The sequence below is a fragment of the Heterodontus francisci genome, chromosome 4 (genome assembly GCF_036365525.1).
Source record: "Heterodontus francisci isolate sHetFra1 chromosome 4, sHetFra1.hap1, whole genome shotgun sequence".
NCBI classification, from domain to species: domain Eukaryota; kingdom Metazoa; phylum Chordata; class Chondrichthyes; order Heterodontiformes; family Heterodontidae; genus Heterodontus; species Heterodontus francisci.
Genome location: NC_090374.1, coordinates 73,749,854 through 73,777,567, shown reverse-complemented (window position 1 = coordinate 73,777,567; position 27,714 = coordinate 73,749,854). Strand labels below are relative to the sequence as shown.

General features: G+C 44.2%; 1 protein-coding gene across 8 annotated transcripts in view; it reads left to right on the top strand.

The window, feature by feature from the left end:
• kiaa0825 (KIAA0825 ortholog) overlaps nucleotides 1-27,714 on the top strand; it is a 743,480-nt gene that overhangs the window by 379,777 nt on the left and 335,989 nt on the right. For all 8 annotated transcript variants that reach the window (XM_068029705.1, XM_068029704.1, XM_068029699.1 and 5 more), the window contains 3 exons: nucleotides 13,359-13,515; nucleotides 22,637-22,792; nucleotides 25,731-25,825. In XM_068029705.1, the coding sequence (XP_067885806.1) occupies nucleotides 13,359-13,515; nucleotides 22,637-22,792; nucleotides 25,731-25,825 (408 nt within the window). The remainder of the gene's footprint in view (nucleotides 1-13,358; nucleotides 13,516-22,636; nucleotides 22,793-25,730; nucleotides 25,826-27,714) is intronic.

Here is a 27,714-nt window from a genome sequence, read left to right as displayed (position 1 = left end):
ATGAGCCTTGAGGCTGCTCAGGTGGGGTGTCTGCTGGAGGGTGCATGGCCAGAGGCCTGTCCTGAGGGTTTTCCAGAGTGTATGAGGTCATTGAACTTTTCTCTGCGTTGAATCCAAGATCGCCTAACGTGGGGTTGTCCAACATGTGGTCAGCAGGCCAGAATCCGGCCCGCCAAAGGTTTCAATCCGGCCTGCCAATCCTGTGTGACTGACAGCAGGCTGCCCAGATGGGGTGAGTGCTGATTGCGGCGCAGGCACACTGGAATCAGCCGCCCTGCTGTTTTTGGGCGGTTCAGGGAATGGCTACTGTGGGGGAAGGAGAGAGAGGCCGAGGGGAGAGCAGAAAGCAGGTCAGCACATAGCGAGAGGCTTGGAGAGGAGCGGCACTGAGGGAGTACAGACAAAGAGAGTCAGGCGACCTTTAAACCAGCAACGGCCCTGGGAGCAGAGAGAGAGGGAGAGTGGATGGGACAGAGAGATAGACACAGAGAAGGGAGAGAGAGGGGAGGGGTAAGAGATCAACACAGATAGGGCAGAGAGAGAGGGGAGAGAAAGAGAGGAGAGAGAGAGAGGAGAGAAAAAGAGAAGGGAGAGATAGAGGGAGAGGGGGAAAGAAAGAGAGAGAGATAGAGAGAGAGAGAGAGAGGGGGGAAAATAGTGATAGACAGAGAGAGGGAGAGAGATATATAGACAGGGGCCGGAGTGGGGGGGGGGGGGGGTGGGGGGAGAGAGAGAGCCCCTTCAACCAGGAGTGAGAGCTGGAGCCCCAATATCTATGAAGAATAGCGTTATCTGGAATCTCTGCATCGCTACATCAAGTATGTGGGCAGACATTGACTACTTGTATAGGCAAAAACAATGCCAGATATCTCCCTAATCCGTGTTAAACATAGTGATGAGAAAGTAAGTTAATAAATTAGTTTTCTCATTTAAAGCCCGTTCACAAAAATGCACACTTTTGGTTGTTTTAATAGTAAGATAAATTTCTAAATCCATTATCTTTCTGAAATTTGTTCTCCAGCCCCCTATGTAGGACAAAAATTGTAATGTGACCCCGTCATGCGAAAAGGTTAGACACCCTGGTCTACTGACACTTCTGCCACTGGCAGCGGCTGCTCTGTCAGCCCAGGCCTACTTTGTCTGTTTGGGTGGCCTCCTCCTGCCACCCTCCAGGAAGAGGATCACCCTCCTCTCCCTCACGGCCTCCAGCATTACATCACAGTCATTGACTGAGAACCGAGAGGCTGCCCTTCCTCAGGTGCCAGAACTCTGGGAAGGACAGCAATCCAGGCCAAGGTTCACTGACGACCTTCTTTGCGCTCCTTCAACAATCACATGGCAGGCACAGTAATGGCTGCCGTGGTGACTTTAAATTGGACTTGCACTTTATCTGGCCCTTCTCCATTCCCACCCCCAGAGCCACTAATTGGCCACAAAATGGGTCTCCAAGTCATTTAAGGGGTTGCTTCAGTGAAAATCGTGAGTTAATTCTGCTTCCCCCCTAGAGGCGGGTTCAGAACCCAGAAATAGTCCAACTTCTGTTTCCTGTTCCCCAATGTAAAAATTCAGACCAATATTTCAGAACTGGAAAAAGTTAGCAATGTAACAGGTTTTAAGCAAGAACAAAGGCAGGGACCAGGGAATGGGAGGACAGAGTGATAGGTTGAAGGCAGGAGAGATTCAGTTTTCTTCATTCAGGGGATGTGAACATCTCTGGCAAGGCTGGCATTCGTTGCCTATTCCTAACTGCTCTTGAGAAGGTTGGTGGTGAGCCACCTTCTTGAACCACTGCAGTCCATGTGGTGCAGGTACACCTACAGTGCTTTTAGGGAAGGAGGTCCAGGATTTTGACCCAGTGACAGTGACAATGGGATTATGTGTGAGCTAAAAGGAGTTGGTAATGGAACAAGTAAAGAAGCAAAAGTTGGATCTAGAGGAGATGTAAATGGGAATAGCGGAATCATCACCAACGGCTGCCATCCAAAAAAATAGGGGCAGTGATTATGATCTGAAAGTGTTGAACTCAATGTCAAATCCAGAAGGCTATAACTTGCATAATGGCAAGATGAGGTGCAGTTCCTTGAACATAGTTTAAGCTTTATTGGAGCTGGATGCTCAGTTGTTCAATATATTCAAGACAGAGATCGATAGATTTTTGGGCACTAAGGGAATTAAGGGGCATGGGAATGGTGTGGTGAGGTAGAAGATTAGCTGTGATCATATTGGATGGCAGAGCAGGTTCAAAGGGCCAAATGGCATAATCCTGCTCCTTTTTTTTATGTTTCTGATGTTCTTAGTGTAGGAGGTGAAGGACAGAGAGGTCAGAACGGGAGTGGGGCATAGCTGACAGGCTTGAGGTCATGCTCACAGACGGAACAGAGGTGTTCCACAAAGCAGTCACACAATTTTTGTTTGGTCTCCCCAGTGCAGAGCAGACTGCATCATGAACAGACAATATGGTATACTAAATTGAAAGAAGTACAAGTAAATCACTGTTTCACCAGGAAGGAGTGTTTGGGGCCCTGGATGGTGAGAAGGGAGGAGGTAAAAGGACAGGTGTTGCAGTTCCTGCATTTGCATGGGAAAATGCCGTGGGAAGGGGAAAGAACTTTTTGGGTGATTGAGGAATGTACAAGGGTCCCTTTGGAATTCTGGAAGGAGATGGGAAGGTGTGTTCAGCAGTGGCTTCATGCTGGAGGTGGCAGAAATGGCAGAAGATGATCCGTTGATTGTGGTGGCTGGTGGGGTGGAAGTTCAGGACAAGGCAAACCTATCTAGACTCTGGGAGGGAGGGGAAGGGGTGAGAGCAGAGTGCGCAAAATGAAAAGGGCATGGTTGAGGGCCCTGTCAGCCACAATGGACGGGAATCTTCGGTTGAAGAAAAAGGAAGACATATCAGAAGCACTGGTATAGAAGGTAGCATCATCAGAACAGATGCGACAGATATAGTGAAACTGCAAGAATAGAATAGAGTCCTTACAGGAAGTGAGTTGTGAGAGCGTGTAGTCGAGGTAGCAAAGAGAGTCAGTGGGTATATAGTGGATATTGGTCAATAATGGAGACAGTGAAGTCAGGGAAGGGAAGGGAAGAGGCAGTGATGAACCATGTATAGGCGAGCAAAGGGTGGGAATTAAAAGCAAAGTTTATTAAACTTTCCAGTTTGAGGTGACAGCAGGAAACAACACCGATATATACATTAATGTAGTAGAAAAAGGGGTGAGATAGGGGATCTGAAAAGGGCTGGAACAAAGAATATTCCACATATCCCCTGAAAAGGAAGGCATTGCTGGGATGCATATAGGTTCCCAGAGCAACAACTTTTATTTGGAGGAAATGAGTGAAGTTAAAGAAAAGTTGTTCAATGTGAGACCAGGTTCATCCAGGCGGAAGAAGATGGGGACAGGTGGGCCTCCATTCAAGGAAGAAGCAGAGAGCCCTCAGGAAGTCCTGGTGGGGGAAGGAATTGTCAAGGATTGGACACCCATGGTGGAAAGAAGATGGTGTTAGGGCCAGGAAACTGGTATCTGTTAAAGTGGTGGAGCTTGTCAAAAGAGTACTGGATGCAGATGGGCAAGAGGAGAAAAAAATAAAGATAGGAAAAAATCAGCTCAGTGGGGCAAGAATGATGGGTCTATCAGGGCAGTCCTGTTTGTGGCTTTTGGGAAGGAGATAGAAGTGGGCTCTGCAGGATTGGGGAGGGAGGGTGGCTATGAAGTTGGAGGCCATGAAGGGAAGATCCCAGAGGAGATGAAGACAGTGACAGTCTTGAAAATGATAGCTTGATGTTTGGTGGTGGGGTGAGGAGTTGGTGTTCAGCCTCCACTAGGTGGAGGTTGGTTTGCCAAGCAACAACAGTGCCATCTTTGTCAACAGGCTTAATGACAATGTTAGGGTTGAACCTGAGAGAATGGAGTGCTGCAAGTTCAGTGCAATATAGTTTTGAATGAGGGTAGCAGAGCAATTGAAACGACTGATGTCACACTGGATGTTCTCAATGAAAAGATCTACAGAAGGTAAGAGGCCAGAGGGAGGGATTCAGGTGGAACAAAAATTCTAAAGTTGGAATGAGAAAGGGTCCATTGTGCAGGAGGAGGACTCCTGGATGAAGAAGTAGGTATGGAGGCAAAGGTGACGGAAGAAGAGCTCAGCGTTGTGCCAAGCTCGAAATTCATTGAGTTGGTCAGGTAAGGGGATGAAGCTGTGGCCTTTGCTGAGGAGTGATCGTTAACAGTCACAGACGGGAAGGTCAGAAGGGAAAGTGAAAACGCAACAAGGGGTGAGATTAGAAGAAGGGATAGAGTCAGAGGAAAGTGAAGGGAAAGAAGGATCTCGAGGGTATTGGTATCCAAGAATTTTTGAAGCTTGCAATCCTTGACATCTGAAAGGAAGAAAGTGTTTTTTGTTAAAGTGCCAGATGAGCCAAAGGATGAAGTGAAATAAAACTGTGGACCAGGTCAGCTTTGACACAGAGTGAGTTGGTGCTGCTGAAGGGAGAGGTCGAGAGCATTTATGTGACGATGTATGACGTTGCATTTGAATTTCAGCATGTGCAACAGCAGTGGTTTTAGGAATGTTGAATATCTTGCAGATATTTATTATCACGGGTTGATTTGAAACATGCAGAGTGGAATTTCAGTTGGAATTCATGCGAAATAAGTTGGAGTTGAAGACAGTTGCTAAGAAGAGTTCTGACCCCCATCCCTTGTTCCAGTCTCACCCCTTGCTGTGTTTTCACTATCCCTGATGACTTTAGGCACAGGGATTTAGGTCTACTGGTCATGTGATCTCCAAGATGGACTGGCTGTTATGTGTTGTAATCTGTGCATTCCTGACAGCTGTCTGTCACTGAAGGCAAGGGAGACAAAAGTTTCCATATTTTAGCCCTATCTTGCGTAGGTGAGAACAAAAATTGAATACTCCAGCTGGATTCTTCCATTTAATTAAAAAAGTTGATAATATTGTCATGCTGGGCCCTCACCTGCCAAGAATGAGGCATGTGAATTTTGTCATGAACATTGATTTTAAACTGTTACTGGAGTGAAGAAAGAACTTTTTTAACAGATCAGCTGTGGCTGGAAAGACATTTACGTATTAACAGACAGTGTTTGGAAGGACAAAGCAGCCAGTCCCTGGCGCATTCAACCCACAATGGACTTTTGATCACCAGACGTTGAAGGTGGGGGAGCTTGCATTCCAGGTTGACTGCTAAGATGGCTGAATACACCAACACACATGGTCAAACCAGCTAGTCACATGACTAACCTGTACAAACAGTGTGGGCAGAAAGCAGAATGCTCCTGGACTGAGAAGATCTCTCCTGGCTGGCTCGCCACAGCTTCTCCTGTCTGCCTGCTCCCATCTCTTTCTCACAAGCCTCTGAATCCACTGAAGACACATGAACCCCAAGAGAGAAAAGTCTCCTGCAGCAAACAAGGTTTAAGAAGAATACCGGGCCCCAACAAAAAGCAAGATCGACCTACAATCAAGGACTCCACAGTAAGCTCGAAGAATCGTAACAACAACTCTTCAGATATTGCCTCAAACCTTTCCACTTTATTTTTCTTCTGCTCTTTTCTGTCTCTATTTGCATGTGTGTATCGCATATGCATGCTAGCGTGGGGCGTGCGTGTATCCGTAGGCGTTAACCGAATTAGAGTTTAAGGTTAATAAATTTCAACTTTTCTTCTTTAAACCTAAGAAAGCCTGTTTGTGCTGGTTTATTTGCCTTATAATTGGAAAGCAGTGAACAAGGAATCACCAAGGGGGAGCTAAAAACAGTTTGTTTAAAATTCAACCCTGTTACAGGAAGACCAGGTGAAGGCTGAAAGGAAACCCGAGACCTCTTTCTCACCTGGTCGAAACAATATTTAAAATTTTTTTTCTTTTGCCAGTGAAATAGGAGGATAACAGTATAACTGAACAAAAAAGTGAATTTATGAAATGATTTTTAAGTAATGAATCATATTGCAAAAATGAAATAAAATATAAGCTTGAAGGAGATTTGTCCTATCGAATTGCCTCTGTCGAATGCATAAGTGGCATTCTTCAGGACCGTAGGCCTTATCTCAACTCTGTCTATAATAATTTTCCCCGAGCTTTAACATACAATAACCCCCTCTGCAATTTCCTACAACATAAATCTAGTAAATTCCCTTTTGATATAAATTTCCCGATTCCACAAGCCTAGTCTCACTTTTGTTAAGAGAATAATCTTTTACTTATGTTATACTTTTGGGGACAGTGATACCTGACAATGTGGAAAATTGCCCTGCAATGTCCTGTCCACAAAAAGCAGGGAAAATCCAACCCGGCCAATTACCACCCGATCAGTCTACTTTCAGCCTTCAGCAAAGTGATGAAAGGTATCATTGACTGTAGTATCAAACGGCACTTACTTAGCAACAACCTACCTACCAGTTTGGGTTGTGCCAGGGCACTCTGCTCCTCACCTCATTACAGCCTTGGTCAAAACATGGACAAAAGAGCTGAATTCCAGAGGTGAGGTGAAAGTGACTGCCCTTGACATCAAGGCAGCATTTGACCGAATGTGGCATCAAGGAGCTGTAGCAAAATTGAAGTTATCGGGAACGGGTTGAAGTTGTACCTGACACAAAGAAGATGCTTGTGGTTGTTGGAGGCCAATCATCTCAGCACCAGGACATCATTGCAGGAGCTCCTCAGGGTAGTGTCCTCGACCCAACCATGCTCAGCTTCCATCTTCTGATCTTACATCCCTCATAAAGTCAGAAATAGGGATGTTTGCTGATGATTGCACAGTGCTAGCGAAGCGAGGAATAGGGAGAGAGAGGAGTTGAACACGTGGCTGCAGGGATGGTGTAGGAGGGAGGGTTTTGGTTTCCTGGATAATTGGGGCTCTTTCTGGGGTAGGTGGGACCTCTACAAACAGGATGGTCTTCACCTGAACCAGAGGGGTACCAATATCCTGGGGGGGAGATTTGCTAGTGCTCTTCGGGGAGGTTTAAACTAATTCAGCAGGGGAATGGGAACCTAAATTGTAGTTCCAGTGTACAGGATGTTGAGAGTAGTGAGGTCAAGGATAAGGTTACAAGAACGCAAGAGGGCACTGGCAAGCAAGAACTTGGTTTAAAGTGTGTCTACTTCAACGCCAGGAGCATCCGGAATAAGGTGGGTGAGCTTGCAGCATGGGTTGGTACCTGGGATCTCGATGTTATGGCCATTTCGGAGACATGGGTAGAGCAGGGGCAGGAATGGATGTTGCAGGTTCCGGGATTTAGATGTTTCAGTAAGAACAGAGAAGATGGTAAAAGAGGGGGGGGTGTGGCATTGTTAATCAAGGAAAGTATTACAGTGGCAGAAAGGACGTTTGAGGACTCGTCTACTGAGGTAGTATGGGCCGAGGTTAGAAACAGGAGAGGAGAGGTCACCCTGTTGGGAGTCTTCTATAGACCTCCGAATAGTTCCAGAGATGTAGAGGAAAGGATAGTGAAGATGATTCTCGACAGGAGCGAGAGTAACAGGGTAGTTGTTATGGGGGACTTTAACTTTCCAAATATTGACTGGAAATACTATAGTTCGAGTACTTTAGATGGGTCAGTTTTTGTCCAGTGTGTGCAGAAGGGTTTTCTGACACAGTATGTAGACAGGCCAACCAGGGGCGATGCCATATTGGATTTGGTACTGGGTAATGAACCCGGCCAGGTGTTAGATTTACATGGAGGTGAGCACTTTGGTGACAGTGATCACAATTCGGTTAGGTTTACCTTAGCGATGGGCAGGGACAGGTATATACCGCAGGGCAAGAATTATAGCTGGGGGAAAGGAAATCATGATGCGATTAGGCAAGATTTAGGATGCGTAGGATGGGGAAGGAAACTGCAGGGGATGGGCACAATCGAAATGTGGAGCTTATTCAAGGAGCAGCGACTGCGTGTCCTTGATAAGTATGTACCTGTCAGGCAGGGAGGAAGTTGTCGAGCGAGGGAGCCGTGGTTTACTAAAGAAGTTGAAGCGCTTGTCAAGAGGACGAAGAAGGCTTATGTAAGGATGAGACGTGAAGGCTCAGTTAGGGCGCTTGAGAGTTACAAGCTAGCCAGGAAGGATCTAAAGGGAGAGCTGAGAAGAGCAAGGAGAGGACACGAGAAGTCATTGGCGGATAGGATCAAGGAAAACCCTAAGGCTTTCTATAGGTATATCAGGAATAAAAGAATGACTGGAGTTAGATTAGGGCCAATCAAGGATAGTAGTGGGATGTTGTGTGTGGAATCAGAGGAGATAGGGGAAGCGTTAAATGAATATTTTTCATCAGTATTTACAGTAGAGAAAGAAAATGTTGTCGAGGAGAATACTGAGATTCAGACTACTTGGCTAGATGGGATTGAGGTTCACAAGGAGGAGGTGTTAGCAATTTTGGAAAGTGTGAAAATAGATAAGTCCCCTGGGCCAGATGGGATTTATCCTAGGATTCTCTGGGAAGCCAGGGAGGAGATTGCAGAGCCTTTGTCCTTGATCTTTATGTCGTCATTGTCGACAGGAATAGTGCCGGAAGACTGGAGGATAGCAAATGTTGTCCCCTTGTTCAAGAAGGGGAGTAGAGACAGCCCTGGTAATTTTATTTATTTAGAGATACAGCACTGAAACAGGCCCTTCAGCCCACCGAGTCTTTGCCGACCAACAACCACCCATTTATACTAACCCTACAGTAATCCCTTATTCCCTATCACCTACCTACACTAGGGGCAATTTACTATGGCCAATTTACCTATCACCTGCAAGTATTTGGCTGTGGGAGGAAACCGGAGCACCCGGGGAAATCCCATGCAGACACAGGGAGAACTTGCAAACTCCACACAGGCAGTACCCAGAATTGAACCTGGGTCCCTGGAGCTATGAGGCTGCGGTGCTAGCCACTGCGCCACTGTGCCACAATTATAGACCTGAGCCTTAATTCGGTTGTGGGTACAATGTTGGAAAAAGTTATAAGAGATAGGATTTATAATCATCTTGAAAAGAATAGGTTCATTAGCGATAGTCAGCACGGTTTTGTGAGGTGTAGGTCGTGCCTCACAAACCTTATTGAGTTTTTCGAGAAGGTGACCAAACAGGTGGATGAGGGTAAAGCAGTGGATGTGGTGTATATGGATTTCAGTAAGGCGTTTGATAAGGTTCCCCACGGTAAGCTATTGCAGAAAATACGGAAGTATGGGGTTGAAGGTGATTTAGAGCTTTGGATCAGAAATTGGCTAGCTGAAAGAAGACAGAGGGTGGTGGTTGATGGCAAATGTTCATCCTGGAGTTTAGTTACGAGTGGTGTACCGCAAGGATCTGTTTTGGGGCCACTGCTGTTTGTCATTTTTATAAATGACCTGGATGAGGGTGTAGAAAGGTGGGTTAGTAAATTTGCGGATGACATGAAGGTCGGTGGAGTTGTGGATAGTGCCGAAGGATGTTGTAGGGTACAGAGGGACATAGGCTGCAAAGCTGGGCTGAGAGATGGCAAATGGAGTTTAATGCGGAAAGTGTGAGGTGATTCACTTTGGAAGGAGTAACAGCAATGCAGAGTACTGGGCTAATGGGAAGATTCTTGTTAGTGTAGATGAGCAGAGAGATCTTGGTGTCCAGGTACATAAATCCCTGAAAGTTGCTACCCAGGTTAATAGGGCTGTTAAGAAAGCTTTTATTAGTAGGGGGATCGAGTTTCGGAGCCACGAGGTCATGCTGCAGCTGTACAAAACTCTGGTGAGGCCGCACCTGGAGTATTGCGTGCAGTTCTGGCCACCGCATTATAGGAAGGATGTGGAAGCTTTGGAAAGGGTGCAGAGGAGATTTACTAGGATGTTGCCTGGTATGGAGGGAAGGTCTTACGAGGAAAGGCTGAGGGACTTGAGGTTGTTTTCGTTAGAGAGAAGGAGGAGGAGAGGTGACTTAATAGAGACATATAAGATAATCAGAGGGTTAGATAGGGTGGATAGTGTCTTTTTCCTCGGATGGTGATGGCAAACACGAGGGGACATAGCTTTATGTTGAGGGGTGATAGATACAGGACAGATGTTAGAGGTAGTTTCTTTACTCAGAGAGTAGTAGGGGCGTGGAACGCCCTGCCTGCAACAGTAGTAGACTCGCCAACTTTAAGGGCATTTAAGTGGTCATTGGATAGACATTTGGATGAAAATGGAATAGTGTAGGTCAGATGGTTTCACAGGTCGGCGCAACATCGAGGGCCGAAGGACCTGTACTGCGCTGTAATGTTCTAATGTTCGCTACCATTTGAGACTCCTCAGATACTGAAGCAGTCCATTCCCACATGCAGCAAGACCTGGACAATATTCAGGTTTGGGCTGATAAGTGGCAAGTAACATTCGTGCCACACAATTGCCAGGCAATGACCATCTCGAACAGGAGAGAATCTGATCATCTCCCCTTGGCATTACCATCGCTGAATCCCCCACCATCAACATCCTGGGGGTTACCATTGACCAGAAACTTAACTGGACTACTCATATCAATACTGTGGCTACGAGAACAGGTCAGAGAGTGGGAATTCTGTGGCGAATAACTCACCTCCTGACTCCCCAAAGCCTATCCACAAGGCACAAGTCAAGAGTGTGATGGAATACTCTCTGTTTGCCTGGATGAGTGTAGAACAAAGAACAGTACAGCACAGGAACAGGCCATTCGGCCCTCCAAGCCCGCGCCGATCTTGATGCCTGCCGAAACTGACACCTTCTGCACTTCCGGGTCCCATATCCCTCTATTCCCTTCCTATTCATATATTTGTCAAGATGTCTCTTAAACGTCGCTATCGTATCTGCTTCCACCACCTCCCCTGGCAGCAAGTTCCAGGCACTCACCACCCTCTGTGTAAAAAAACTTGCCTCACACATCCCCTCTAAACTTTGCCCCTCGCACCTTAAACCTATGTCCCCTAGTAACTGACTCTTCCACCCTGGGAAAAAGCTTCTGACTATCCACTCTGTCCATGCCGCTCATAACTTTGTAAACCTCTATCATGTAGCCCCTCCACCTCCGTCATTCCAGTGAAAACAATCCGAGTTTTCCCAACCTCTCCTCATAGCTAATGCCCTCCAGACCAGGCAACATCCTGGTAAACCTCCTCTGTACCCTCTCCAAAGCCTCCACGTCCTTCTGGTAGTGTGGCGACCAAAATTGCTCGCAATATTCTAAGTGTGGCCTAACTAAGGTTCTGTACAGCTGCAACATGACTTGCCAATTTTTATACTCTATGCCCCGACCGATGAAGGCAAGCATGCCCAATGCCTTCTTGACTACCTTATCCACCTGCGTTGCCACTTTCAGTGACCTGTGGACCTGTACTCTCAGATCTCTCTGCCTGTCAATACTCCTAAGGGTTCTGCCATTTACTGTATACCTCCTACCTGCATTAGACCTTCCAAAATGCATTACCTCACATTTGTCCGGATTAAACTCCATCTGCCATTTCTCCGCCCAAGTCTCCAACCGATCTATATCCTGCTGTATCCTCTGACAATCCTCATCATTATCTGCAACTCCACCAACCTTTGTGTCGTCCGCAAACTTACCAATCAGACCAGCTACATTTTCCTCCAAATCATTTATATATACTACAAACAGCAAAGGTCCCAGCAATGATCCCTGCGGAACACCACTAGTCACATCCCTCCATTCAGAAAAACACCCATCCACTGTTACCCTCTGTCTTCTGTGACTGAGCCAGTTCTGTCTCCATCTTGCCAGCTCACCTCTGATCCTGTGTGACTTCACCTTTTGCACCAGTCTGCCATGCGGGACCTTGTCAAAGGCTTTACTAAAGTCCATATAGACAACATCCACCGCCCTTCCCTCATCGATCATCTTCGTCAGCTCCGACAGCACTGAAGAAGCTCAATATCATCCAGGAAAAAGCAGCCCACCTGCTTGGCACTCCATGCACAACCTTAAACATTCATTCCCTCCACCACCGACGCACAGTGGCAGCAGTATGTACCATCTACAAGATACACTGCAGCAACTTGCCAAGGCTCCTTTGACAGCATGTTCCAAACCCGTGACCTCTATCACCTAGAAGGACAAGGGCAGCGGAACACCACCACCTGCAAGTTCCCCTCCAAGCCACACATCATTCTGACTGGAACTATATCGCCATTGCTTCACTGTTACTGGCTCACAAATTTGGAACTCCCTTCCTAACAGCACTGTGGGTGTACCTACATCACAAGGTCTTCAGTGGTTCAAGAAGGTGGCTCACTACCACCTTCTCAAGGGCAATTAGAGATGGGCAGTGAATGCTGGCCTTGTCAATGAATGAATAAAAAAAATGCTGTTGTCTTTATAAAATTGGACCAGAAATGTAGTTCCTGGTGTTATCCGATTTTGAATTCCTTTCAGCTAAGTCCAACTCCAAGCAATAGGCTCAGACGAATAAGGATTTGGTGGCTGCGGGGTAACTGATAGTGAAAAACTGTTTTCCCACCATGTAGTAGAATTTAAAGAAATATCACATTCTAAAGAGCCATCAACACTTGATTTCTCTGACTATGACTACAATTAAGTATATTAGTGGAGTATTGCAATCTCTGCAATGTAGTGTTTGACATAGGTGAATGAAGAGGCAAATGAATTTATGTGCTGCTTTATTGCCTCCTGAATGCCAATTCTGCTATGGCCTCCTCGTCTCGAGAGACAATGGGTAAGCGCCTGGAGGTGGTCAGTGGTTTGTGAAGCAGCACCTGGAGTGGCTATAAAGGCCAATTCTAGAGTGACAGACTCTTCCACAGGTGCTGCAGATAAAAGAAGGTGACACCTGCCAGAAGAGGGTGTAGTTTTGCTCTCTTAGAGATCCGCTCGCAGGGAGGCATGTCTCCTGAAGTGCTGCAATGTCCACATTGAGTCTACTGAGCTCGTTGTTAATGATGGCGGTCTTCCAAGAATCGTTGATTTGTGTAAGGTTTTCCGACAGGCCAGGACACCTAGCCAATACAATACAAGCCACCATTATAATGGGTCCAACTCAGAGGATCTGCTTGTGTGGTATCAGAAACTGAATTGTAATTGAAAACATTTGCACCGTCAGTCAAACCTACCTGTATTATAAGCCACCTCAATAAAATTGGTTTTAAATCCAGCTGTTCTTTCTTTGTATTCACGCAAGATGTAAAAGTTGCAAGAATTTTAATGAGATACAAGGGAACTAAGTGCTGAAGCCATATTTGTTGTTCCTCTTCTATGTACTTTTGAACAAATGTTAAAGAATTTTTCAGGGCAGCATTAACTTTAGTACAATAAATCAATTATTTTTGAGAGAAAAGTTAAAAATTACAGTTTTTCTCATTGATGTTAAATGTGTGGAATAATTGGTATTTTTTTCCCTGTTCTTGCAGTACATTTCTCATAGACGAAGGTTCTGTTGCACAGGAGAAAGGTAGTTTTGCTGAATTGACGAAGCAGAAAATAAGCATGATGCTCCTGGATATCTGCCACCAGCCAGGTGGCTGTGAATACCTGAGGCAAATTTATCATATCATCCAACTCAATGAGGTAGGGAAACAGTCTTTTTACCAAGCAATTAGGTGGGTATTGGCCTGAGGCAGCATCTGCTATCAGCTAAGGGTTAGTCACAAAGGCAAAACACCTTTTAGTCAGTAGTGAATTCCAATAAAAAGTGATAATAAATGAGTTGTAAACAAAATTGTTTCTTTATTCAACAACGCTGTTCAAAATACATGATACATATATATTCTTGAAACATATAACCTTATTTAGACCTAACTGTCTACAGTTTTTCTCATAGCATTGAATTAGTTTAATTTACTAATAGCTGACTTGTAATTTTGCTATCCACTGCAGCATGCTGTCTGTATAATTATGACAGAATTATATTAGCAGTAAAATTCTGTCCTATCGTTTTTAAAACATTTTTTCTAAGTTGAAATACAATCACATTTACAGAACCACACAGAAATAATTTCTGATGAAAGGTCACTGACCTGAAATGTTAACTCTGTTTCTCTCTCCACAGATGCTGCCAGACCTGCTGAGTATTTCCAGCAGTTTTTGCTTTAATTAGACAGAAGTCAGTCTGGATTAATGTAACTTCACCCTGTACTTTAGGGAATTCTCTGTTCTCTGCTCATATGTAGTGTGTACAGATTATTCTTTATGTTAGTGATAAGGATAGGAGCCTGTTTTATTCTGGATTGCCAATTCACATGGGTTCAGTCTACTGTAAAACAAGAGTTAACTGAGGGAGAAACTGCATGTTCCAGTAACGATCCGATGTCATACTGATATACCATGATCACTGATGTACTTTATCACCAGGCTGACAGTATGGTACATTTATATTTCAGAACTGTTTCAGGATGTAGGTTCTGCAATACTGCTTCTCAGAACCAGCTTTAATAGAAACTCTCCTGTTTATATTGCAAGACAGTTTCTATAACATCCAAATAAAAGCAAAATACTGCGGATGCTGGAAATCTGAAACAAAAACAAGAAATGCTGGAATCACTCAGCAGGTCTGGCAGCATCTGTGGAAAGAGAAGCAGAGTTAACGTTTCGGGTCAGTGACCCTTCTTCGGAACTCAACATCCAGTTTTGTTGTGCACATGCAGTTGTTTTAAAGCCATGTTTTGTAATATTAATACACATATTGGCAGCCACTGATCTGTAAGGGCAGATTGAGCTTTCAGTGGCCAGAAACATGTGGGCTGGATTTAATTCTGGCAAGGGGGTTCCCGGCACTGGGCCAGAAGGCAATGGGAGACTCCACCTCGGCCCTCCGTCAGACCCCTGTTGCTATCTCACTGCGGGCAGCCAATTAACTGCCTTGAAAGCATGAGCTCCTGTCTCCAGAGCTGCTGGCCAATTGGAGTACTGAAGAAGGGGAAGACCCTGGGACACGAAAGTGGGGCCGGGGTCACTGGGGCCATTCATGCAGGCTCCAGCAATGGTTGGGGGGTGGTGTCTACTGGGGGGAGGGTGGCCATTGATGCCCTCCGGGGTCCATGGATTGGCCCCAAAGGAGGGAACCTCCCCCCCACCAACTTTACCTGGCGGTGTCTCCATGTGGCAGCAGGCATGGAGGCGGGAAGTCTCCCCCTGCCATTTTGTTTTCCCACCCCCCCCAGTTCTCGTTCCCAAGGGGGGAATAAAATCCTGCCCGTGGCTGTTTCTTCTTTTAATGACAAGCTTGCATTCTGTTTATGTTGTTATGGAAATGCTGCTGCCAAATATCGCTGCAGAAGCTATCCTTTATGGTGCAAAATAACATTCCCTTTGTTTTGCTCAGTGACCATATTAGTTTCAATCTCAAAAGGTTGCTTCTGATCGCAGCCAAGCACCAAAAGATCTATTTGGCTGATCCACTGGAGATGTAAAGATCACCCATTTTAGGTTTGGCTGTGGCCAGCTATTTTCGATCTGGCAAGTGAGCTAAGCAGTCAGTCTGATATTGAAGATGCCCGCCAAAGGATATGCACACAGGATTCACTACTTCGGCGAAACTGCATAAATTTGGGCCTGTATAATTATCTATTGTTAGTAAATTGCCCATCTGGTTTAAAATAGTAGCAAGGGACCCAGCATATAAATGTGGGTACGAAATTATCTAAAATAATTTCACATGGAACATTTGTAAACAGAAGACTTTGATTGCATAGTGTATAGTTGCTTTGGACCACTTTCAAGAGGCAAAAGACTAGGGTTTAATTCACTATACCACCCAGTTTCCTTAAATTTGCCAAAAAAAACTGTGAATGTTACAATCATTAGAATTAGAAAAGTTTATTCAAGGGGTAGTATCAAATCGGCATAGTTATCAGGAGTCTCACCTGATAGAAGCACATGTTGAAAATTAAGGCACACTCTGCCCACAATTTTCCTAGCATCATGGTTGGCAGCACACTGCCAGATTTTTGCATGCACTGCCAGACAGTAGTTAAGGCTTCACACTGACACCAAAGCTTTGTAGAATTACCTCCAACTCACAAAGTGGCCCACTGGAATTTCCTTCCAAAATCATTTCAAAATACTCTGTCTTCCACTAAGCATCCTAAAAAGCTATCCCTTTGACCATGTAGCTGAAACTGCTCTATATTTGGTGCTTAGTAGCCATCTGCTATGTCAGAGAGAACCTCCTACCAATATAATCCCATTTGATGTGTTTCAGACCCCTTTAGTGTTACCTTGCATTGCTGAGTGAGAAAATTATGGGCTCAAGTCCTATTCTAGTGACTAGTGCACAAAATCTAGGCTGATACTCTAGTCCAGTAACGAAAGGAGTGCTGCACATTCGAGCTGCCGTCTTTAGAATGAGACGTCTGCCCTCTCAAATAAAAGATCCCTTGGGAATATATTGAAGAAGAGCAGGAGGATTTCTCTCCAATGTCCTGTCCAATATTTATCCCTCAAGCAACTTAGGTGGAGCTAAGAAACAGCAAGGGACAGCAAACATTGGTGGGAGTTTATGGGCCACCAAGCAGTAGTGGTAATGTTGGGCACGGTATAAATCAGGAAATTAGAGCTGCATGTAGCATGGACAATACAGTAATAATGGGTGACCTCAATTTACATATAGACTGGGTAAACCTAATTAGCACTAATGCTGTGAAAGATGAATTCCTGGAGTACGTATGACATGGGTTTCTGGAGCAGTATGTTGAGGAATCAACTAGGGATTGGGCTATTTTAGATTTAGTATTATGTAATGAGAAAGGGCTAGTTAGAAGACACAAAAACTCAACAAGAAAGGTGAATCAATTGTGGTTAGTAAAAGAAGTTAAAGATTGCATTAGATCAAAGGAAGTGGCTTATAAGGTCACCAGAAAAAGTGGTAAACCCGAGGATTGGCAGAAATTTAGAATCCAGCAAAGGAGGACCAAGAAACTGATAAAGAATGGGAAAAGAGAATATGAATGCAAGCTAGCTAGAAACATAAAGGCAGGCTGTAAAAGCTTCTTTAGGTATGTGAAAAGGAAAATATTAGCAAGAACAAATGTGGGTCCATTACAGGCGGAGACAGGAGAATTTGTGGTGGAGAATGGGGAAATGGCAGAGAGACTAAACAATCACTTTGTGTCTGTCTTCACAGAGGAAGACACAGAAAATGTCCCAGAAATATTAGGGAACCAAGGGACTTGTAAAAATAAGGAACTTAGTATCAATATAGAGATAGTACTCAAAAAATTAACCGGATTGAAAGTTGATAAATCCCCTTGACCAGATGAGCTACATTCCAGAGTATTGAAGGAGGTGGCTATAGAGATAGTGGATGCATTGGTGATTATCTTTCAAAAGTCCATAGATTCTGGAAGGGTTCCTGCAGACTGGAAAGTAGCAAATGTAACCCCACTATTTAAGAAGGGAGTGAGAGAGAAAATGGAGAACTACAGACCTGTTAGTTTGACATCAGTAGTAGGTAAGATGTTAGAAACTATTACAAAGGATGTGATAACTGGACACTTCAAAAATATCGATATGATTGAGGAGAGTCTACATGGATTTATGAAAATGAAATCATGTTTGACAAACATGTTGGAGTTTTTTGAGGATGTTACTTGTAGCGTAAATAATAGAGAACCAGTGGATGTGATGTATTTGAATTTTCAGAAAGCTTTTGAAAAGGTACCACACAGGAGGTTAGTGAACAAAATTAGAGCGCATGGGATTGGAGGTAATATGCTGCTATGGATTGAGAATTGGTTAACAGACAGAAAGCAGAGAGTAGGAATAACAGGTCATTCTCAGGATGGCAGGCTGTTACAAATGGGGTACCATAAGGATCAGTGCTTGTGCTGCAGCTGTTCACAATCTATATAAATGATTTGGATGTGGGGACCAAATGTAATATTTCCAAATTTGCTGATGACACAAAACTAGGAATGTAAGTTGTGAGGAAGATGCAAGGAGGCTTCAAGGGGACTTGGACAGGCTGTGATTGGGCAAGATCATTTTAGATGGAATATAATGTGAAGTGATCCACTTTGGTAGAAAAAACAGAAAGGCAGAGTATTTCTTAAATGGTGAGAGGTTGGGAAGTGTTGATGTCCAAAGGGACCTGGGTGTCCTTGTTCATGAGTCACTAAAAGCTAGTAAGCAGGTGCAGCAAGCAATTAAGAAGGCAAATGGTATTTTGGCCTTCATTGCAAGGGGATTTGAGTACAGGAGTAAAGATGTCTTGCTGCATTTGTATCAAGCCTTGGTGAGACTGCACCTGGAGTATTGTGTACAGTTTTGGTCGCCTTATCTAAGGAAGGATATGCTTGCCATAGAGGGCGTGCTGCGGTCACCAGAATAATCCCTGGGATGGTGGGATTGTCTTATGAGGAGAGATTGAGGAAACTGAGCCTGTACTCTCTAGAGTTTCAAAGAATGAAAGTTGATCTCATTGAAACTCACAAAATACATACAGGACGTGAAAGGGTAGATGTGGATAGGATGTTTCCTTGGGCTGGTGAGTCCAGAACCAGGGGACACAGTCTCAGAATAAGGGGAAGGCCATTTAAGACTGAGATGAGGAGGAATCTCTTTACTCGGAGCGTAATCTTTCGAATTCACTATCCAGAGGGCTGTGGAAGCTCAATCATTTAGCATGTACAAGACAGAAATCAATAGATTTCTGGATACTAATGTCATCAAGAGATATGGGGATAGTGGGGAAAAATGAGGTGGTGGTAGATGAGCAGCCATGATCCGTTTGAATGACAGACCAGGCTCGATGGGCCGAATGGCCTACTCCTGCTCCTATTTCCTATGTTCCTATGTTGCTATCATCACATTGCTATTTGTGGGACCTTGCTGTCTGCAAATTGATTGCTATGTTTCTTACAACTATGACTGCACTTCAATAATATTTAATTGGCTGTAAAGCAATTTGGGATGTCCTGAGGTCATTAAAAGCGCCACATATATGCAAGTCTTTCATTCCTTGATTTGCTTTAATAGGTATTAAACATTTGTGGACACCAGCAGCTCTCGGTCATGGCTGCTTTTATTTCTTCAGTTCAGTTTTTCTTTAGTAGTATATCAGTGCACTGTACACTGCTTCGCTAAGCTTTATCTATAAATCTGCACTGAAATAGAGTACTTCTTTCCATATTCAGGAAGGCCTTTTTGTATTCATTCATGGGATGTAGGTGTCGCTGGCTAGGCCAGCATTTATTGCCTATCTGTAATTGCCCTTGAGAAGGTGGTGATGAGCTGCCTTCTTGAACCACTGCAGTCCTTGGGGTCTAGGTACACTCACAGTGCTGTTAGGAAGGGAGTTCCAGGATTTTGGCCCAGCGACAATGGTTATTATAGTTCCAAGTCAGGATGTTGTGTGTCTTGGAGGAGAACTTGCAGGTGGTGGTGTTTTCATGCATCTGCTGCCCTTCTCCTTCTAGGTCGTAGAGGTCGCAGGTTTGGAAGGTGCTCTCGAAGGAGCCTTGGTGAGCTGCTGCAGTGCATCTTGTAGATGGTGCACACTGCTGCCACTGTGCATCAGTGGTGAAGGAAGTGAATGTTGAAGGTGGTGGATGGGGTGCCAATCAAGCGGGCTGCTTTGTCCTGGATGGTGTTGAGCTTCTTGAGTGTTGTTGGAGCTGCACCCATCCAGGCAAGTGGAGAGTATTCCATCATACTCCTGACTTGTGCTTTGTAGATGGTGGACAGACACTGGGGAGACAGGAGGTGAGTTACTCGCTGCTAAATTCCCAACCTCTGATCTGCTGCTATAGCCACAGCATTTATGTGACTGGTCCAGTTCAATTTCTGGTCAATAGTAACCCCAGGATGTTGATAGTGGGGGATGCAGCAATGGTAATACCATTGAACATCAAGAGAAGATGGTTAGATTCTCTCTTGTTTAAGATGGTCATTGCCAGGCACTTGTGTGGCACGAATGTTACTTGCCACTTACCAGCCCAAGCCTGAATGTTGTCCAGGTTTTGCTGCATGTGGACATGGACTGCTTCATGAACATCGCTATTTAGTTTTGCTGAATTCTAAATATCAACAGCAATTATAATCTGGGTCTCAGCTCAGCAGAAAAGAGAACAAATTGCATTTAACTATTTTACAGTATAAAATCTTTCCAAATCGTCTCATTCTCGAAAATTATGCAGTCTGAGGATTACTTTTGAAATGCAAAAAATATAACTCGCTCCCATGAAATACAACCTGCAAATTTGATTTTTATGAACTTTCCCTACATAGTAATAAGGGGGCCAGGAAGCTCAGTTGGCTAGCTCGCTAGCATGTGGTTCAAATCCCGTTCCAGTCTGAGGAAGGCAACTGGAAACCACCTCATATACTCTCTTCCCTAGTCATGCTCATCTCTCCTGGGTGGAGAAAATGAGCAGAGGACCTGCCCTTGGGCAGAACACTGCCACAGCACGGCACATGATTATTAATACAGTTTAGCAGTAGGAAAATTCTGCTAGTAATGCATCTGTTAAATCCAAAACGTTCTGAAAACTACATCTTGTTTATCCTAATTTGAAGATATTGGAGGAGAAATTTGTTCAAATCGATGCTATGAAACTGCGTAGATTCCCCGGGGGCAGACAGCGCTGCTGGCCGCTACCTATGCAACCCACGAGAGTTTCTCCATTGATAGCCATCAGGAAAACTGCATGGGTTGCACAGATACCAACTGTTACGATCCCCGTGGAGACCAACAAACTAAAAGAACCAAAATTCCCAAACAACCCTCAATAAAAATAAATGGACAAGATTTCACTTTTATAACTTTTACTTGAAGAATCAAACCAAAATCCACATAAATTAAGCATGAATTACCAGACAAATCACGGTCACATGAACAAATTTCTCCCCCTTTTTCAGGAAGATTCTAGCACTGTTGATAGCCGTGTAGTTTTCTTTTCTTCTTCTTCTTCTTTGACTTCCTTGTCTCGAGAGACAATGGGTAAGCGCCTGCAGGTGGTCAGTGGTTTGTGAAGCAGTGCCTGGAGTGCCTATAAAGGCCAATTCTAGAGTGACAGGCTCTTCCACAGGCACTGCAGATAAAATCGGTTGTTGGGGCTGTTACACAGTTGGCTCTCTCCTTGCGCTTCTGCCTTTTTTCCTGCCAACTGCTAAGTCTCTTCGACTCGCCACTCTTTAGCCCCGCCTTTATGGCTGTCCGCCAGCTCTGGCGATCACTGGCAACTGACTGCCATGACTTGTGGTCAGTGTCACAGGACTTCATGTCGCGTTTGCAGACATCTTTAAAGCGGGGACATGGATGGCCAGTGGGTCTGATACCAGTGATGAGCTCGCTGTACAATGCATCCTTGGGGATCCTGCCATCTTCCATGTGGCTCACATGGCCAAGCCATCTCAAGTGCTGCTGGCTCAGTAGGGTGTATATGCTGGGGATGTTGGCCACCTCGAGGACTTCTGCCTTGGAGATACGGTCCTGCCACTTGATGCCAAGGATTCTCCAGAGGCAGCAAACATGGAATGAATTGAGACGTCGCTCTTGGCTGACATACGTTGTCCGGGCCTCACTGCCCGAGAGCAAGGTACTGAGGCCACAGGCTTGATACGCTCGGACTTTTGTGTTCCATGTCAGTGCGCCATTTTCCCATACTCTCATGGCCAGTCTGGGCATAGCAGTGGATGCCTTTCCCATGCGCTTGTTGATTTCTGCATCGAGAGACAGGTTACTGGTGATAGTTGAGCCTCGGTAGGTGAACTCTTGAACCACTTCCAGAGCGTGGTCACCAATATTGATGGATGGAGCATTTCTGACATCCTGTCCCATGATGTTCGTTTTCTTGAGGCTGATGGTTAGGCCAAATTCGTTGCAGGCAGCCGCAATCCTGTCGATAAGTCTCTGCAGACACTCTTCAGTGTGGGATGTTAATGCAGCATCGTCAACAAAGAGGAGTTCCCTGATGAGGACTTTCCATACTTTGGTCTTCGCTCTTTGACGGGCAAGGTTGAACAACCTGCCATCTGATCTTGTGTGGAGGAAAATTCCTTTTTCTGAAGACTTGAACGCATGTGAGAGCAGCAGGGAGAAGAAAATCCCAAACAGTGTAGGTGCGAGAACACAGCCCTGTTTCACGCCACTCAGGATAGGAAAGGGGTCTGATGAGGCACCGCTATACTGAATTGTGCCTTTCATATTCTCATGGAATGAGGTGATGATACTTAGTAGCTTTGGTGGACATCCGATCTTTTCTAGTAGTCTGAAGCGACCACGTCTGCTGACTAGGTCAAAGGCTTTGGTGAGATCTATGAAAGCAACGTAGAGGGGCATCTGTTGTTCACGGCATTTCTCCTGTAGCTGGCAAAGGGAGAACAGCATGTCAATGGTGGATCTCTCTGCTCGAAAGCCACACTGTGCCTCAGGGTAGTTTTCTTTTAAAGGATCAAAAGACATATGTTTTGAAAGCTTCTAAGAATAACCTGAATGCTAGAATTTAAAGCCTGCTATTTTTCTTCTCTGTCAAGACTGAGGGACTTAAATTTTGAACTTGTCAGCAATAGTGTTACTAGAATGCCTATAAAGTTATATTGAATACATCATTTACTGGAATTTTTTTTTAAAGCTTTGAAAAGCATTAGACTTCAGCCAGATTTGTATAGAAATAAACTACTTATACAAATAAGTGGGCTGGGTCCACTTGTTTTTGATTTAATGTTGATATTTTCTCTTTTTCGCCTTTAGGATTGGTTGAAGGAACAAATTTATTCTCAGCATTTTTCAGATGGAAAAGGGGCCCCACAGAAGCCTTGGCAACATACTTTGCAGGGTTTTCAGCAGCCTTTGATGTTTGACCCTTTGCATGTTTTTAATCATATTGGCTTCAGTAACTTTAATCAGGTAAATGCAAAATAAATGCACAAGGACTAAAATGTGCATTATTTTTAATGGTTTCTTATTAATTATTTTAACAACGTTATATATATATTTGTGATTTACATGCCATATTTATTATGCCTCAAATCTGTCTGGACTCTGGTGCCAGGTTTGCTCACAGATCTCCTATGGCTGCCCTTTCAGCTGTCTTTAAAGATACCTAAAGTACCACCTGGATAGAACTTACTCCCCAATTTTCTCTCCTCACTGTAAGGAGATGACATTTTCTCCTCCCAATGTCTCTCCACACAGGAAGTAAATGGAGTAGGAAATCTAATTTGTGTCCTTCCTACTCCACGGTAATGCCTATTGGTGCTCAACTTCTATTGTCTACAATTTGAAAACATAGGACTAAAGCCTATGTAAATTAATATTACACTATATTTCCTTTACTTATACTTGATTCATTATCTGATTTTACTGCTGATTTGTATTAAACTATTTTATTTTTAGATTTTTTCAAATTAAATTTTAAAATTAACATTTGCTGTATTTTTATTTCTGAATTAGCTCCTCCTTTTCTCAATTATCCATCGAAGATGCTTGCCAACATGCAATCTCCTTCAACCAGAAGGATGGTTGGCCTGAGCTTAGCACTTTCCCATGACAGCCACTAATGTCATTCTGTCATCAACTGAGAGGAGATGCATTTGCAGAGAGGCAAGCTATTTATTGCCAACAAATTCTGCCATAATGTGCCATTTTATGACCTGGCCAGGAACTAACCAAACTCATTTCCAACTGTGGCTTGGCAGAATTGATAACTAACAGTCTGGAAATTCAAATTAATAACTACTGTTTTGTACTTGTGGCATTGTACCAAATTTGTAACTGTTTGTAACTCAGTGGGCTAGATGTTTCCGACGCTGAGTTTCAATAATGGCGCGGCGCACGTGCGAGATGTGCACTGAGGTGCCGCCGCGATACATAGCACGGAGGCTCATTTACATGGAGGGGCGGTCTACCCGCCCCAGAGATGTAGATGGGGCGGGCGCTCCCTCCACAGCAATGACGTCCAGTGCCACCGCGCAGGTGCCAGCGTCATTTTTAAAGGGCTTCAAGCCCTTGGAAGCAATTTTAATTTTTGAAGTCAAATGCATGTTACAGTTTAATTTAAAAAATTACAAAAAGATCAAAGCCCTTCTTCCACCCTCCCGCAATGACCAAACAATTTATTTATTGCCCTCTTCCCCCCCCAAAAGAACTTTTTATCCGATCCCGAACTTTCCCCCCCAACTTCATTAACTTTGACCTTAAACCCCTTCCCACCATCCCCTCAACCAATATTGAGTTTTCCCCGCTTTCCCCTGCCCAGTACTGAAAACTTCACTGCTCCCCCCTCCTAACCAGTGTTCCGCCTTGGATCTCTGAATGGAGATCCGAAGGCGCGTGACTTCTGTCAGTTGGCCGGAATATCGGGAGCAGGACGGTTGTCATGAAAAGGTAAGTGTTTATTCATTGAATTTAAATTGATTAACATATTTTAATTAGGTCCCCATCTCCGAGCGGCAGGGGGTTGGGGGGAGGGGCTGCCACAAGGCCTCTCCACCGCCGGTAATATGGGGCGGGGCCTTTCCGGCATCGAGGCCCATGGCAGGCCTCTCCCAGAGGTACGTCACGGCCCCCGACATTGGTGGGCTGGTAAAATCCAGCCCAGTATATTCATACATTGAAAAAAAGATTACAATCAAAGTATCTGTGAAAATACAGAGGCACACAACTAGCCTATCATATTGAAGTGTGGCATACTCAGGGAAAATTAGGTTAGGCTAGGGTACCCTGAGTCCCAGCAGATGCTGTTAACTTCAGACAGAGTTGGGCATTGTTGGAATCACTTCTTGCTCCAACAAGACCCACGATTTATAAGAGTGCAGGGCCAAGCGGAAGGATTTCCCACTTCAGGAAATTTCCCATTGTTGGCTATGACTTACTGGATGAGCCCAGCATACAGATCAATTAAGTGGTGGAAGTTGTGTTCACTGGGATTTCACAGCAAGAATCGTGACCTTAAAGGCTTCGGATATGGAGTCATTTAACGTTTTGATCAGCTCTCCTGTAAAGTGGGGCTAATCTTCATGGAAGCCTGCACCTTTGAGGGTATCTGCCAGCATCCCCCTTCCCGCCGCCCCTCCCCCTCCATGCAGCACCGTATTTCCTGTTCCCCTATACATCTCCCCCCACCCCCCCAAACAAATGCAGCAGATACCTGAGATGTGCCCATATTGATGGGGTCAGAAAATGTCACTAATACCTGCTTCACTGCACATACACATACAAAGCAGGGCCAAAGAATTTTAGCACCCTATTTTAATGTTCTATTTTTGTGAGTGCAGATTTCTATTGGAAGCACAATCGGGTAAATTCATCAATCTGACACTCCCATGGAGTGCTATGTTCAACCAGCTATAATGCTGCAGTACAAATTGTTCAATTCACATTCCCTTTGAGTATGGCTTCCCTCTGGGCTCATGGATCAGTTAATTTGCACATAATCATTGCTATTGAGCCCAACCTTTCCATATGGTTCTTTTGTATTTTACTATTTTCAAAAGTATATCCACAGACTTCCTTGCATAAATTAGTGATTTAAAAAAAAACATACAGAGACTGCCCGTAAAAGTGAGTGGGAAAAATAGCATTTGTGGCCTGAAAGAGCAGCAACAACAAAAATTGATTTAGTTTTCTAATAACTAATGACTGCATCCACAAATTAAAATTATAAATTAATTGTCTTCTTATTGGAATAAAAATCTCTTTTGTGTGCATGATTGATATCTTTTGTCTCAGCTCTTGTTCAAGACCCTGTCCTCTTTATTTAGTCCCTCACAGCTGGAACTGTAATTTACTGATCATATTATCTCTGATTAATAACTAACAATACATTATTTTCATTTATCAATAGTCAGCTATAACTGAGTGGAACTGGGATTGGTCAAAAGTGCTGCACAGTAATCTGGGACTGAGTCAATTGACCTTCAGGGCACTGCTAGCAAACAGGTAATAGCTTCTTTTCACAACTGACTGTCATGTTCAGTTTGTACATTATTTTATTATACATCCTCATGTGGCATTTCTCCAAGAAATAAATGCATCTGTGATTTGTGCAGCAAAACTATTTCATAAATCTGATCATAAAAACATGATTCAGCAACAAAATGTTTGCAAACAAATGCATTTATGCTCTTTTTCTGAATTTAGGTTATTAATTCATGCTTTAATTAAAGAACACTGGAAATATGTTTTAAAAAAATTAAGTTGGTTACTTCTCTTGCCCAGCACTTTAATTTTACTTTCTTTTCTTTATTTTACATTATTTTAAACATAATATAATACAAATGTGTTCTCTCTTTCCATTTTACTGGAAATAGTTGCTCCTTGTACTTTAATCTCCGATTTGCCCAAGTTTGTAGTTAGCTGACATTTTACAATCCATATTGCATTTTTTTTCATACAATGTATAATACATAGTGAATGGTATCTAAAGAAAGACAAACATTTGGTCTGCTACCTGCAATAAGCTAGATTTTACTGTCTATTCCTTCCTACCATGCCCATTAACTTCCACAGAATTTATATGGCTTGATTTCTTTCCTCTTTTCCTGGCATGAGTACTAATCCTGCTGGAAATTCAGTAGTAATGCATCTGAGATTTTTCCCCTTGATTGAGGAACGTTGCCCATTGTATTTCGTGTAAGGCTGTCAAAAAGATAACTCAAGATAAGAGATTGGGACGATTATTTTGTTATAAAATTGAGATAGAGGAAACATGCTCAAGATTATGTAGAGGAAATCGCCATAGGAGCTATGATATTGTTACGAACACTTTCGACTCATAAGATGGATATCACATTAAATTTCTCAAGCACAAAAGTCAGTTTTTGGGGCCACAGATCACATTCACATCAAATAGAGAAAACAAAGAAACCCTGGAGGCAAAACAAAATAATCTCCTAAACGAAGACGGGTGGGAAAGACTCAACTGGTTGAATTTTTGTTGCCACCCCATGTCATGTCGGTGCCTGATACCCAATGTGATTTTTAATGAGCAGGCCAATTAGTGGCCAGGCTGCATGGGCAGCGGAGGCGCAGAGAAGAAAGTCGGGCACGATTTAAAGGCAAACCAGCAGCCATTATTCTGGTTGCCGTTTAGTGGGAAATGGAAGAAGGAGGAGAACAGCTGCAGAGCAGGACAAGCACATGCTGAAGGGCAGCCCTTCAATTCAGCAATGCCTCCCTTGAAGTTTTTTGGAGGGAGTGGCATTACAGTGTGCTATTCTATTTCCAGAGAGTGCAGGAGGAGGTCAGTCAGCCAGACTAAGCAGGCCTGGCTGGAGATGGCAGAGGAAGTGAGCGGCCACAGCGTGGTAAGGAAGACCTGGATACAGTGCCACAAATGCTTCAATGACCTTCTGTGAACTGGCAAGGTGAGTGCAATGTTGCACCCAGATAACAGGCCTCCAGGTCTGCAGTCACAAGTATACACATGAGATGAGCAGCCTGAGGGTGCACAGTTCTCTGCAACAGTCAAAACATGTGCACCCAGGAGCAAAGCTCACATCACTAGCAAAAGTGCAGGAGGCAACACTGAAGACAGTAATATCACATGTGTTAGTGTAGCTGGAAGTAGTGAAGGAGGGCACCGTGATCCTAATTTTCACTCTCTAGAGCTTGCAGGAGAAAAGAGCGCACAACACAAGAGAGAGAGCCTAGTCAGGTGGTGGACTGCCACGTCTCGCCATTCTGACGGCCCTGGAGGAGGCGGACCTTGATTTGGCCAGGGTGGCAATACATGAGGGAGTGGACGATGGTGAGATGGGAGTTCGTCCAAAACAAGGTGAAAAGATCTAATCGTCTTCAGGTGATGGGGATGGAGCTCCCTCCTCCCA